Source organism: Moschus berezovskii, chromosome 23 (assembly GCF_049115385.1).
Source record: "Moschus berezovskii isolate FMDL1 chromosome 23, NW_MosBer_1.0, whole genome shotgun sequence".
NCBI lineage: Eukaryota > Metazoa > Chordata > Mammalia > Artiodactyla > Moschidae > Moschus > Moschus berezovskii.
This window is the reverse complement of record NC_142482.1, coordinates 46,279,633-46,295,467: the sequence shown is the minus strand read 5'-3', so window position 1 is coordinate 46,295,467 and position 15,835 is coordinate 46,279,633. Positions and strand designations below refer to the sequence as shown.

Below are 15,835 nucleotides of genomic sequence, written 5' to 3'. Positions count from 1 at the left end.
ACATCCTTTGCTTCTTTTCACCTGGCATAGCCCTCTTTGATTTTTAGTGTCATAATATTTCTAGCTCTACTGGGTCTGCTTCTTTTTCTCTATCAGCCCCGACAGCCACAACTCCTCAATCCATGTGAAGGTTTCTCTTTTCTAATTCTGGACATACTGTTCTCTTGCACTAAAATTTTTTTCATTTCCTGTTGCTTTGTAGAATAAACACAAACTCTCCAAATTGGCATAAATGATTCTCCCTAATGCATAAAAATTCCATACAAGTATTTCTCCATTCTAACCCTACAACAATATATATGATATATCATGGGAGCATAATCAGGAGAGATACAGCATGTCTGTTAAAAAATGAGCATTTCTTGGTTTTCGTCAGACTTGATTATTCACGGATACCTTATAATGCTATATGTATTAATATCTCAATTGCCTTGATCTAGGATGTCAGAGATCCTTACTTCATAAGATGATCCTAAATGAATTGACAGATATACTGTTCTCTTATTTTTGCACATCAATATCCCATCAACCTTTCAAAACTCCATCATAAAGCCATCCCATTTGCGTCACTCCTATGACACACTCAGATGGCTCCTAGCTGTACTTCAATCCACCGTGTTGGCATCACCTCTTATTCTCACTTTATTCTACCATTTAAAATAGTAATTTGTGAGTTTAAATCACCCTCTCTTCTCCACCACTAGAGAGACTACTTCTGGAAAATAGAGACTTTTTTAAACCTCAGTTTAAGTCCTCACTATATCCAAGATGTGATTTACTATCTATAAGGTCAGTGAATTTCAAAGGTACTTCATTTGTTTGTTTCCATTCGGTAACGACTGCTACTATTCTTGATATAGCAGGGCCATTTCTTCAAATGTAATCTTACATGGAAATATGTAAAAGAGGGAAAAAATTGATGATTTCTGGATGGCAAGGGAGTGACTGTTAAATCCTGTCCACATACCTCCTCTTTGGCTTTTCCTGACTGACTTTATAGAATATCTATGGCTCTCTTCAAGATTGTCTGAAATCCATAGTATTCAATTTATATGTCACAGTCAAGCAAGGAGAGAGCTTTCAATGTCACCACCTCCATCATTGATCTAAAATCCTAAATTTATGCTTGAAATAAATTTTATGAGAGACAAGTACATGAAGATGTGTGTGGTCTATTGGTGAGTGTATGTTTCCTCCAATTGCATTATCCCCCTTATCGCCAAATTTCCCCTCTAATAAATACCATCCTCTCTGCTGGCAATATCTAGACTTTGAATGAAAGAAAGTTAAGCAATTAAAACAATAGAATTTGATGTTTTTGGCAGTAAATGACTTAGAAAGTGCATTCAGGGTTTTTTCATGGTCTTTTCCCTTTTGAAAGGAGAAAGTGAAAATACAAGAAAGCTGACACTTTACAAGCATGAAGGAGCCAAAGGAGAAATTGATAGATGGGTTTGGGGCAGAGTATTCTGTCATGTTCTGAAAGGTTTGGGTCATCCCAGGTAATAACCCTGCCTATGAGGGAAGAGGTTGGTTTTGCTGGACAGTGTTCCTGTATGTGGGTGAAAGTTGTCTTTGTATAACAGAAGAAAAGTTGCCTGGATTCTACCCTGAAGAGTTGCCAACTTTGTTCATCTCTAGAACTATGGCAATTAGTAACAACAAAAGAATACTCGTAATATAAAGGACAATTTCAGAAAAAAGAGGAGAGAAGATAAAATGGAACAAAAGGGAATATGAGATATTTGCTTTTAAGACATTAAAAAAAAGCATATATATTTTGGTCCTTAAAAATAAAGTGTTCTAACAGCATTTCATGCTTCACTACCCAAGTCCTTGACTCACTTTTCTTTTGCTGCTTTTCCTTCCTTCTGTCTTTCTCTTCCTTCTTTCTTCTTCACCCCCCTTTCCCTTCTACCTTTTTATTTCCCATTTTCTGCTTACTAGGAATTACTGCTAAAGCCCTCAGATGCTGGAGAACCAGCCCAGCAACATCACTGAATCTTAGGAGAGCCACGGTATGAGATTGGCCTCATCCCAGGTTGTTTGGAGGCGACTGAATAAGCAGAGCAACCCTAATCCAGTCACAATGCTTCAGTCTCAGTAGAGACTCAGATTATTTGGATGATTTTATAATTCAGGGTGCTAGGGCATGTGTGTAAGGGCAAATAATTAATGACAAGGAAAGTTACTCTAAAAGTAAGAGAGAATGGTATCTCACTTCTCAGATAAATGTGTTTATTAATCCAACTTTCTTATTTACTTGGTTTCTATGTGACCAGTTGGACAATTGTCCCAAGGGCCCAGGTGTGGGACAATTGACACTTAACTAAGCTAGACTTGTGAAACCCAGAGTGATAGAATGTATGGGATTTTTGCAAGATGATGCAGGAAATGAGGATGCAGTGGAGTGTGGGTGAAGACAGCCACTGGAGGAGGATGGAACCCATTCACCTTTGTGTCTGCTATGGTCTCAACCTTTGTGCTGCCCAGAAATTTCATATGTTGAAATCTTGACTCCCATGGTGATGGTGTTTCATAGGTGGGGCCTTTGGGAGGTGATGAAGTTATGGACGTGATGAAGGATGGAGTCTTCTGGATGAGATGACTGCTTTTATATATAAGAGACACACGGAGTTTCTCTAGCTCTTTCCCTGATGTGAGGATATATTAAGAAGTGTGTGACGAAAGAGGGCCTTATATGATCACACTGTGAAAATCCATTTCTATTGTTTATAATTCTATGATATTTTGCTACAACAGCCCAGAAGGACTAAGATAGCATCCTAACAATTTAATTTTTAGGCAGTTCAGTAAACCTCATGCTATTTAGGTAGCCACGTGCAAAGCACTTATATTGTTTGTTGTAACACTGTGACAATATAAGAATCAGCTGACAGTTAGTGGCTTGCTTTCATAAAGAATTCTCAGCATTCAGTCTTCTTGGTAGCATGACCAGCACAATGAGTAATTATCTGATTCTTTGATTCTTATAACTTGACCCAGAATAATTTTGTGTGAATCTTAATAAGCTCTTTAATGTTCTTTGTCATGTCAGTTCCTCCTATTTGTGACCAATTTTAATAGGAAATTCTTTCTCTCAGAAGTAGGGATGGATTTTCTTTTGATTTTCTATTAAATGAAGATAAAAACATTGACAAATTTCATTCTTAGATTTTGACATCTCTACAGAGTCTGTGTTTATTTTGTTTCACATGAGACCCATTACACCCAAACATGCATTAAACAGCTATAAAACTCAAAGAAGCTTTTGACGGATGGATCATCACTAACCATCTCAGGACTGTCTGGGTTAATTGTGGTCCGAGCATGAGGTGAATCGGCACTTCAGCATGTGGAGGTAGGTGCTAATTTTATTTGAATCCCTGTGTAGGCAGTGGAATATTTTATAAAAAGCAGTTTTGCGCACATCATCATCATCCGCCGTCAGGGAGGACTTTTCTGACCACACTGGATAGGTCTCCTTCTCCTTCTCTCCAGGATGAATCTAAGCACACAAAAGATAATGAAATTTTATGAATTTTATTAGTATTTGCTCTTCTTTGTTCCTTCTTATTATCAAATTAAGATTGGAGAAGACTTATGAAACTCTAGACATGATTTGGAGCCAGTGTATGGAAAATCTATTAGCAATCTAAAATCAAGAAGCAGAACTCAAGTATGAGTTTGGTTTTGACTTTCTTTCCTTCCTTCCCACTCTCATCCTTTGCTTTGAAGATGAGAAAGAAAGAATAGAGCAGACGTTCAGTAGCAGATCACCTGGGTTGCTTTGAAGAAAACATTGATCTTACAAATTCTATGCTCCAGTTCTCTTACTCATGAAAGTATTTCAACCACATGTGCCCAGCAAGAGGCTAGCTTTTGGTGGAATTGTGTGCAATGCAGGGAATGCTGCACCTGTCAAAAATTGTAGTTGAATTCTAATTCACTTACACTAGAATCTAGCATTATGAATGATTAGGCTCTAGCTTTATATAACAGCAATTAGAATATAGAAGGCCTGAATCTTGTCCTTATAAAGTGAGATGTTTCAAAACTCATTCCTCAATTCAGAGGTCATCTTCTTTCATTCATGAGGAAAGCAAAGAAGGCTTCAGAGATGGCTCACCCTTTTTTGTATCTCTTCCACACCTTCTAGAAGTACTTTGGTCTTTTCCTCAATCTCTGCAGCCCTTGCCAAGAGCTCAGGAGAGGCTTCTTTCAAGTGCAGCAGGTCTGTGACTAGCTGATGCAGAGGTTCATCCCAGGAATGGAGCAAACTAAGTACCAACTTAAACAGGATTTCGTCCTAAGCAACCACAGGAAACAATCTCATTAAAATAAACAAAATTCAGTGGGCTTGGTAACATGTGATTTTGCTCAGGGAGGCTGAGCATATAAAAAAAACCCTTTATTATTCTTCTGTGTATGCAAAAAATTTTAAAGATGTTAAGGATATAAAATTATAAAATATATATTACTAAATTATACTTTGCTGAAATTCTTTTTAAAAAACTGACACTTAAATAATCTTTTTGATGAATTTAATTTATAACATGAAATATTTTCTTTTCCCCTCTGAAATTCCACCATCTGCTCAGTGAGTTCTTTTTTATTTGAATACTTTGCTTGTCCAGGGAGAGAAATCTAAATATTTTGTTGGAACTCAATATGTACCTAGAGTACCTGACCCAGGAAACATGGATCCTACCCATGCCCACATCATTTTCACCCAGTGATTCATTTGTATTAATGAATCAAATTCTTCATTAATGTATTCATTTTCTGACTGATAGTTTTATGATATTTGAACAAAGAAATAATGAAGACATGAAATTCTTAAACACATTTTCCTCAATCCATACCAACACCAGTCCCATTTGCTCTCAGAGCAGTCTTTTCTGTTTACATGTGTAGGGGCAGAAAATGGCACAATATTGTCTTTAGTAACAGCATCAGTGGGATTCACAACGGAGGGTTTTCCCCCTAGTTCACTATTACCAGGACTGGGCATGAAACTCCCAGGGGCTGAGTATCTCTAATTAAAAGGCTTGATTTCTTGATGGCCATGAAATACTTTAGTGGTATAGGAAATAAGAGCAGAGAAGAATTGAATAGACATTGCAATAGAAATATAATGGGGGACTAAGAAGCTGTAATGAAATACAGAGTCTAGGGTGACAGCAGCATAGTTTTCAAGTGGGCTTTGTAGCTTAAAGATGAAGAGTGAGTGCTCTGAGTTGGATGAAACCTAGACTCACTACTTATTACCTGTTTGATGGGTGAAAATCCCTTAACTTTTCTGAGCCTTGGTTTCTTCATCTCAGAATGTGTAATAACAGTCACTGTGCTACAGGATTTTTTGTGAGGATTAAGCATAATAATGCGGAGAAGGCAATGGCAAGCCACTCCAGTACTATTGCCTGGAAATCCCATGGATGGAGGAGCCTGGTAGGCTGCAGTCCGTGGGGTCGCTAAGGGTCAGACACGACTGAGCGACTTCACTTTCACTTTTCACTTTCCACTTTCACACATTGGAGAAGGAAATGGCAACCCACTCCAGTGTTCTTGCCTGGAGAATCCCAGGGACGGGGGAGCCTGGTGGGCTTCCGTCTATGGGGTCACACAGAGTCGGACACGACTGAAGTGACTTAGCAGCAGCAGCGGCAAGCATAATAATGAACTAGAGCACTTTGTAAATTGTATGGCAGTGTAATAGCCCTCAATAAATTTTAAATTTATTTTAAATTCATTGAAAACATCCTCCTTCTCCTTGACCTTCTTCCTTCATTTTATCATCTCCATTATTAAGATGCTGAGCAGATGGAAAGAATGTTGATATTATTAACAAAGTTTTAGTAAGAGAACAGATTGTATTTAAGAGAAGATGTATGTGCAAATATTTTAAATAATGTTAGGATTGTGGTTAATGTGGGAATCAGAAAGGAGCAATTAAAATGAAAAAACGTTGGAGCTGGGATAAATGATTGAGGCTTGATTTGTAGATTGTGTTTTCATCAGAACAGAGTAAATTGTTGCAACCAAGAAATCATTGAGAATGAGAAATGAAGTAGGTTTCAGAAGAAGAATCAGGAGAGCCTTGAAAGTCAGAAGCAATGTCTCCAATGGTGCAGTGTAGGAGTGACTCCCATGTAGGTGTCACTGGTCACAGGGAATACTCAAAACTGTGGTTGTATTTCTTATATATCCATGAATTCTGCCAACCTTATATTTTACACATAGAATTTTCGTTCAGCCGTGCTTTCATACAGTATAATAGCTGCAATCCTGGGCCTAATGCATTGGTTAAACTAAGGTTATCTGCATGGGAATCTACAGATCTGTTATTTTTTTGCTGCTACAAATCTTTAGTTATCACTTGATTCTATTCGTATGTTATCAGTTGCATAATATGTAATTTCTCTTTGATTGCTTAGCATTCCTCCACATTTCTCTGCATGTGCAGTTACCTTTACTATAATAATCTAAAGCCTAGTAACATAAGTGCACTGTCTCAGTTGCTCGGGTGAGAAACCAAGATAAAATACTCACCTTTGCATTTTCAGCTTCTTCTTTGGTTCCAGGGGTGATGATGGATCTGGTGTGGCAGCTGTTGAGGACCTTGGAAGTGAAGTTTTTGCCCTGGCTGAACTGTTTATCCTGGGAGTGATCAAGCACATTCAATTCCTTAGGGTTATTTTGGTATTCAATAAATGAATTCATTACCAGAATATTAACACAGCTGATAGATGTATAATTTTTTTAAAGAGGGTTACATAACAATTGAACATCATTCTTTTTCCTATTTTTTCCCATCATCACTATAAACAATTGATTTTCACCTCATTTTTCTAAACTTGAAACTCTTCCCTTCTTTGCTCTTCCCAGGTTTAATTTCATCCTTTCCAGTTAATATTAGGACAGCAAACACTAAAATTACCACAAATATCAAATATTTAATGTTTCATTAAGTATCTTTTTTTTTTTTTTAGTATTTGAACGAAATATGTACATATGTACCAATATGTAGCCATATAATCTCTTGTTTACCGTGGGTTAGAACCAATATACCCCCTTAATAGGAGTTTTAAAATTATAAATTTTCTCTGATTAATCGCTGAATCCACGGGGGATTCCCTGCTGTCTCAGACAGTAAAGCGTCTACCCACAATGCAGGAGACCTGTGTTCGATCCCTGGGTTGGGAAGATCCCCTGGAGAAGGAAGTGGCAACCCACTCCAGTACTCTTGCCTACATGGATGGAGGAGCCTGGTGGGCTACAATACCCCCTTAATAGGAGTTTTAAAATTATAACTTTTCTCTGATTAATCTCTGAATCCACACACCTATAGCTTAGTGTTCACCATAGACGCGGAATACAATGTTGTTGATGATGACAAAATGGTAAGTTAGAAAAGCACTGCATAAAATTCTAGGAAATAGTAAGCAATGGACTTAGAATAAGAACAGCAAAAATCAGCTAACACATGGATAGAGAAAAAGTAATCTAGAGGAAATTGTGAACATTTAAAGAGATTACTTGGAAAATTTGAAAAGAAAAATAGCAGTCAAAAATGGAGGATGACAAAAACACTACTGAGTAAAAAGAACTACATGAATTTAATAGAAACATGAGCACACTTTTTTCAGTGTCTGCTCTACAGTGGGCTACTTGAGTAATCTAAAAGACAACTTCCAAAGTACTTTCATCAGAAAGAGAATAATTGGTTCCAAATCTAAACTAATCCTTCTATTGTACTTCTAAATCCATTCATTGCCAATCTTAGAACAATGTTTTGAAGTGAATGTCGCTCAGCTGTTTCCAACTCTTTCTGACCCCATGGAGTTGTCCATGGAATACTCCAGGCCCGAATACTGGAGTGGGTAGCCTTTCCATTCTCCAGGGGATCTTCCCAAACCAGGGATCAAACCCAGGTCTCCCGCATTGTAGGCAAATTCTTTACCAGTTGACCACAAGGAAAGCCCAAGAACACTGGAATGGGTAGCCTATCACTTTTCCAGGGGATATTCCCTACCCAGGAGTCAAACCAGGGTCTCCCACGTTGCAGGTGGATTCTTTACCAACTGAGCTATAAGGGAAGACAAAACAATGTTTAGTAGCACTTAAAAAACTACCATCATTTGTTTTCATGATAAGGATTCAGTATGTACTGTGCTTGGAAAAGGGCCTTTATGAAGATTAATTAAGGTTAAATGAGCTTATAGGGTGGGACACTGATCAATAGGATTAGTGACTTGATGAGGAGAAACACCAGAGAGATTTCTCTTTTGTCTCTTTGTCTCTGTCTCTGTCTCTCTTCTCCACCCACTCAACCTGTGAGGACACAGGGAGAAGCCAGCCTGGGAAGAGAGAGTTCTTACCAGAACCTGACCTTGCTGGCACCCTGATCTGGGACTTCTAGTCCCCAGAACTGTGAGGAAATAGGTTTCTATTGTTTAATTCACTGAGTCTATGGTATTATTTAATGGGACTTGAAGTTTCCCTGGTGGCTCAGATGGTAAAGAGTCTGCCTGCAATGCAGGAGACATGGGTTCAATCCCTAGGTTGGGAAGATCCCCTGGAGAAGAGCATGATAAGCCACTCCAGTATTCTTGCCTAGAGTGCCACAGTCCATGGGGTTGCAAAGAGTAGGACAAGACTGAGTGACTAACACACACCTTCAAGATGACAAATACAGGTGCTTTAAATTTATTTTGGAAACTTTAAAATAACGACTGAAAGAAAATTGAAGCGGATATTTCACTCTTTAAGAATCTTTGAGATTTCATGAAACTGATCTTTTCTTCGATTTACACATCTTATAAGCCGATGCCTTGTTTGACTTACAAAGTGTGTTATTTGAAGTTTGGCTGATACAGCCTTCTTGTTTAAAGGATAAAATAGTCCAGTCACTTTTACCAAGGTTCTTTATGGAAATAAGCAAGAAGTACAGTACTTACAAATTCGTCGAACATTTCCCTGGCTAGCCTATAGTTGTAGTTAGCCACCGATGTTGCTCTGTCAAACAGGCTTTGAAGGGGTATATGGCACGGGCCAGTTTGGTTTTTACAGTATGGTGCATAGTCCTCCTCACCCTGGCACAAAGGTAGATTTGACACCACCAGCAGCAGGAACAGGTGGGACCCTGTATAAATAAAAACATGAGCCACTCTGAGATGATGTATTAGCCTGAGGTTAGCAAAAATCATCCTGTCCAGGGAAGCCTCATCTCTCCCTGTTGGCCCTGAGCAGAATTTGATCCAATGAGCCAACTCATTGGAAAAGACCCTGATGCTAGGAAAGATTGAGGGAAGGAGGAGAATGGGGCAACAGAGGATGAGATGGTTGGATGGCATTACCAACATAATGGATAAGATTTTGGGAAAAGTCCAGGAAATAGTGAAGGACAGGGAAGCCTGGCTTACTGCAGTCCATGGGGTTGCAGAGAGCTGGACATGACTTAGGGACTGAAAAAGAAGAACATCAGAATTTTTAAGGTTTTCTCTTCTCTTAGTTGTATAGTGCCATGGTATCTAAGAATAAAATGGTTATTTAAAATTAGGTAATGAAAGTAAAAGAAGTGACTCTCAAAAAGCAGAATTAAGTTGGAGAATTGTGGGACTATATCTCTGAACATCTAAGCTTATTGGGACAAACAAGGAAAATAATAGTTCATATAACATAGGCATATTTGTGTACATATATTTCTGTGTGTATATGCATGTGTTATGCATAAAGATAAATATGCACTTAATTCCTACATGGAACTTTGTGCTTTTTCAAAATTAGACTATATAGGAGGCAATAAGTATAGCTGTGGTTGTTCCAATATGGATCTGAGAACTGGACCATAAAGAAAGCTGAGCACCGAAGAATTGATGCTTTTGAACTATGGTGTTGGAGAAGACTTTTGAGAGTCCCTCAGACTGCAAGGAGATCCAACAAGACCATCCTAAAGGATGGGCTGAATATTCATTGGAATCCCTGAATATTCATTGGAGGGACTGTTGCTGAAGCTGAAGATTCAATACTTTGGCCGCCTGATGCAAATAACTGACTCACTGGAAAAGACCCTGATGCTGGGCAAGATTGAAGGCAGGTGGAGAAGGGGACAACAGAGGATGAGATGGTTGGATGGTCTCACCAAATCAGTAGACATGAGTTTGAGCAAGCTTCAGGAGTTGGTGATGGACAGGGAAGCCTGGCATGCTGCAGTTTATGCAGTAGCAAAGAGTCGGACACAACTGAGTGACTGAACTGAACTGAGGGATAGAAGATTATCATAAATACGAGTGTAATTGATCATTTATTGGAAGACGTCTAACTAGTTTTTCTGTTAAAATATAATTGGTGATCATATAACATATCTAAATATCTAATATATGACTGAAGAGGATCTCAGTGTGTTATCCACACTGTAAACTGAAGGAATCAATTATCAATGGATAACTATGCATTTACGTTGTAGTTTAATGAGCAAAATAAACTGATAAACACTTTTGTCCTTTTCTCAGTGTTCAGTTCAGTTTTCAGTCGCTCAGTTGTGTCTGACTCTGTGACCCCTTGAACCGCAGCACACCATGCCTCCCTGTCCATCACCAACTCCCAGGGGTTCACCCAGACTCATGTCCATTGAGTCAGTGATGCCATCCAACCATCTCATTCTCTGTCGTCCCCTTCTCCTCCTGCCCTCAATTTCTCCCAACATCAGGGTCTTTTCAAATGAGTCAGATCTTCGCGTCAGGTGGCCAAAGTATTGGATCTTCAGCTTCAACATCAGTCCTTCCAATGAACACCCAGGACTGATTTCCTTTAGGATGGACTGGTTGGATCTCCTTGCAGCCCAAGGGACTCTCAAGAGTCTTCTCCAACACCACAGTTCAAAAGCATCAATTCTTTGGCGCTCAGCTTTCTTTATTGTCCAACTCTCACATCCATACATGACCACTGGAAAAACCATAGCCTTGACTAGATGGACCTTTTTGACAAAGTAATGTCTCTGCTTTTTAAAATGCTATCTAGGTCGGTCATAACTTTCCTTCGAAGGAGTAAGCGTCTTTTAATTTCACGGCTACAATCACCATCTGCAGTGATTTTAGAGCCCCCCAAGATAAAGTCAGCCACTGTTTCCACTGTTTCCCAGCAAGCTATACTCTCTGCCTGTAACAATTTTAGGTGCTATTTTGCCCAAGCATTGAAATTGGGGCTGTTTCCAGAAATGCACAGATATGACCCCTGCTCCAGAGTTTGTGTTCTTGATGCTGGAATCATCTGTTCTCTGGTCCACTAAGTCTCAGGCTTTCTCTCCTGAGCATCATCTGGTTCTCCTGTTTACACAAGTGTTTTTACTTTAGTTTTCCTATCGATTCTCTTGTTCTTTTGATCAGGCTACACAGCCTCTTGATGGTTTATTTTTCAGACCCTTTTGTTCTTTGTTTCTCCTGATGCTTGTTAATGTATTTGCTGTCATATATTCCTGAATTTCAGTATCTACAGCTGCCCTACCCTATCCTCTTGCTGTCTAAATTTTGGCTTTTAACATCACCATATTTTTATGAGCTTCATTTTCCTTTTGGTCCAATTTCTGGTATTTAGATTAATCTGGATTCTCACATCTGGCTGTTCTTGGTGCCTCAAGCAACTTTGAGATGTTAGCTTTCTCTCAATGCTATATTGCCCCTTATTTTGATACCATTGCAGAATTTCTATAATTTCACTTCCTGCCTCATATTTTGTCTTTGTCTTTTTCTAGCTGCTGTAACTTCAGTACTATGTGTCTTTACATTGGTATTAATATTTATAATAAATTCTTAACCTGATGTAGCAGATAATTAAAAGGAATACAATCAAAATAGTAATAATAAATCCCCCCAAATTATAATCCATAAATGCTCCCATTTTTAAAAGATTTTCTATCCAAATATTATTGAGATCCCCTAACTCATGTTTCATTGCTAAGTGGTTCAATTTTGAGACAGACTATAGAGAACAACGGAGTGGTCAACACTGACAATTAGTTACCTTGCTCTTTATATGTCTCATTAGTAACTGTGTAAATGTTAGTTTTTGTACAGTAGGGCTATTCCTAGCACATATTAGAGCTCTCTGTGGGGTGATTGCTTTTGATGAAGGATGTGCACTGAGAACTGTAATCGCCACAAAGATGAGTGGACATAAAAGGAAGCAATGCAAGAAAGACATAGGCTTTTGTTCTGGTAGGAAAAGCTTGCTGTGTCTCTCATCTACAGTATAATCTCCAGATTTAACAAACCCTTATTCTTCTTTGATTATTTAAAATTTTGTGTTATTTGCGTTTTTTGATCTTCGGCTGTATGCATCTCATATATTTTTGGATATTAAGACCTTATCAAATATGTGATTTGCAAAAATTTCCTTTCAATCCATGGGTTGCCATTTGATTTGTTGATGGGTGTGTGTTTCTTTCTGGATTCTCTGTTCTGGCTTGTTGACCTGTGTATATGTTTTTATGCAAATGCCATTCTGTTTTGATTACTTTATATATTTATAGTTTTCTTTATTTCTCTCTCAGATAGTTTGCTATTGGTGTATGGATAGGCCACTGAGTTTTGTATATTTGAATACAGTATTCAAAATATATGCTAGAGCTTTATGGAATAGACATTTTTTCCCCAAATAAGACATACAGATGGCTAAGAGGTATATGACAAGATGCTCAACATCAATAATTACCAGGAAAATGCAAATCAAAAGCACGAGCGATATCACCCCATACCTGTTAGAATGGCCATTAGCAAAAAGGTAAGAAATATTCCTAACATGTTGGTGAGGGTATGGAGGAACAGTAGGTCTTGTGCACTTTTGCTGAGAGTGTGAATTGGTGCAATTCCTATGGAAAATGACTGTGCAGATTCCTCAAGAAATTTAAAAGAGTAATGTTACATGATCCATCAATCCTACTTCTGGCTTACCTCAAAGCTCAAAGCTTACCTCAGAAACCCAGGTTCGAATCCAGGGTTGGTAAGATCCCCTGGAGAAGGAAATGGAACCTACTCCAGTATTCTTGCCTGGAGAATCCCATGGACAGAGGAGCCTGGCAGGCTACAGTCCATGATGTCGCAAGAGTTGGACACAACTTAATGACTAAAATGAAACCACAATCTTACTTCTGGATATATATTCAAAGGAGATGAAATAATTATCTTAAAGAGATATTTGTACTCCCATGTTCATTGAAGCATTATTCACAGTGGCCAAGATAGAGGAACAATCTTAATATTGTCAACAGGTGAACAGATTAAAATAATGTGATATGATATATGTGTGTGTGTGTGTGTGAATATTATTTAGCCATTTAAAAAAGGGAGAAATTATACCATTTGTGGCAAATGGATAAAACTGGAGAGCCTGATGCTAAGTGAAATAAGTCAGAGAAAGAGAAATACCATATGATCTCAATTATCTGGAATCTAAAAAAGAACTGGAACTCAGAAACAGAACAGGAAAGTGATTGCCAAGAGCTGGAGGGTGTAGAAAATAAGGAGAGATTTCTAAAAGTTACACATTCTCATTTAATAAGGTCTGAGGCTCTAATGTAGAGCATGATGACTATAAGGGATAAGATTGTGCTGTATAATTGAAATTGCCTAAGAGAATGGAACTTATATTATGTTCTTTACCAAAAAAAAATAAATAAACAGTAAACCTGTGAAGTGATGACTATGTTACTGAACTCAATAGAAAAGGACAATCTTTTCTAAGACATACATACATTGGTGTCAACAAGATGGTGGAGGAGTAGGCGGACATGGAGTACATCTCTCTCCATGGATGCATCTAGAATTCATGTACAGGGTTTTCCTGGAAGCTCAGTGGTAAAGAATCAGCCTGCCAATGTAGGAGGCATGAGTTCGATTCCTGATCTGGGAGGCTTTCCCATGTCACAGGGCAACTAGTTCCATGCACCACAACTATTGAGCCTGTGCTTTAGGAATCACACGTACTGAGCCCACATATCACAACTACTGAAGTCTGTGTACCTAGAGCCCATTCGCTGTAACAAGAAAAGCCACCACAATGAGAAGCCCTGTATGCTGCACCTAGAGACTGTCCCCCACTCTCTGCACCTAGAGAAAAGTCTAGGACAGTGTGAGCTGCACTAATTTGTGTTGCAGGATGGGGGAATCGAGGGTTACTGGGAAAATGAGAAATGAACACATTTTCAATAGGTTTCCCATATTTTTCTACATTTGTTTTTTTCTTGTCCCCCTTCTCTACAAGGATGGTGTTAATAAAAAGAATGAATACACATTTAAGTACCTCTAGAGATGTATCAGGAGTTCCTGACCACTGGAAAGGAAATCATAGATTCATGCAAAACTCACTAGGATGAAGGGAAGAAGGAGGAGGGAAAGCAAGCAGAACCAGTTTGCACCAGGGGGTCAGGGAGCTGAAGCAGGGGAGAGATCCCGGCATTCGGGGGAATTGGTAGGGCAGAAGGGAGGCATTTGCTGCTTTTGGAGAGTGAGGTAGCTGATCTGTGACAGTATAGACGGAGTGGAACCACACAGATAATCCAAGCCATGGCCTTATATACCTCGAACAAGGTTGCAGATCCACTGGTGCCCACGGTGACTGGACGCTGGAGCCATGGGGATTGAAGAGAAATCCCAGGATGAGGACTGCTGCTGATGGGAAGATGGCCCAACAGGATGGAATGGAGGAAATCTGTGGTGGGGAATGCCTAAGGAGGAAAGCCTGGCAACCATAGAAATAGGGTGCTACTGATTAGTCACACCCTGGGGGTGGAGCTATCACTGCTTCACTCTTATCTTACTCTTCTCTCTTATCAATGCTGGTGCCTGCATAAGAGCAATAGGGAAAGGTCACTGTGATGGTGGCCTTCAAGTGACCAGTGCACTGAACAATAGAAAATTTCAGTATCTCTATATACCCTATGCGGGCATGCTAAGTTGTTTCAGGCATATTCAACTCTTTGAGACCCTATGGACTGTAGCAACCAGGCTCCTCCCTCTGTCCAGGAGGATTCGCCAGGCAAGAATACTGGAATGGGTTGCCATGCCCTCTTCCAGGGGGGTCTTCCCATCTCAGGGATCAAACCGGTGTCTCTTACCTCTCCTGCATTGACAGGTGGGTTCTTGACCACCAGTACCACCTGGGCAGCCGATATATAGGCTATCCTACTATCCTATTCTCTTACTATCTAAATTTTGACTTGTAGTGTTAAAATTTAACATCTAAATGTATGTGTGTTAATGTTTATTACAGAAAGACCACGCTCACCCTCAGTGGTAGTGGTCTATGCCTATGGTTAAAGAACTAAGACAGGTTTCCTCTGCCCTGGGATGGATTTCCTTGACCTGCCCTTCAGGGAGGTCAGTAGGTGGCCAACTCCATCTATGTATACCTTGTGTGTGGGTCTGCTGCAGTTTTGCAGCATCCTCACAAAGAACTGTGTCTTCGCCACTGGAGATGCAAAATGTGCAGTGTCTCAAGACTTGACTCAGTCCCGGTGGGTTTTATCAGGAAGGCGCAACCCTTCAGAATGAAAACAGACTGCCTAGAAAAGAATACAAACTCATAGTTTTTATCATCTTCATAAATTTAAGTGATAAATCTCACCAAACTCACTCAGATATATTCTCAAATAAAGTTTTTATTGGCTGCCAAGTTGTAAAGCTGGAGCATTCATAATCTGGAGGAGTCCATACAGGCTCTTTCCACATCAAGACAATATCTTGTCACATTCTTTTCCAGTTGCATTGATGGGCCACAGTGTTTGCACACAATGAGAGAGCTCAAAGATAAGGGATTTAACCTAGAAAAAAGAATTCAA

General features: G+C 39.2%; 1 protein-coding gene across 1 annotated transcript; it reads right to left on the bottom strand.

Moving 5' to 3' along the window:
• Nucleotides 1-3,313: 3,313 nt before the first annotated feature.
• LOC129543303 (chorionic somatomammotropin hormone 1-like) lies at nucleotides 3,314-14,747 on the bottom strand. The gene is made up of 5 exons (XM_055406396.2): nucleotides 14,576-14,747; nucleotides 8,961-9,145; nucleotides 6,553-6,660; nucleotides 4,130-4,309; nucleotides 3,314-3,508 (listed from the first exon to the last, which is right to left on the bottom strand). Exons 1-5 carry the CDS (start codon nucleotides 14,745-14,747, stop codon nucleotides 3,314-3,316), a joined length of 840 nt encoding a protein of 279 aa, XP_055262371.1.
• Between the last annotated feature and the right edge of the window lie 1,088 nt (nucleotides 14,748-15,835).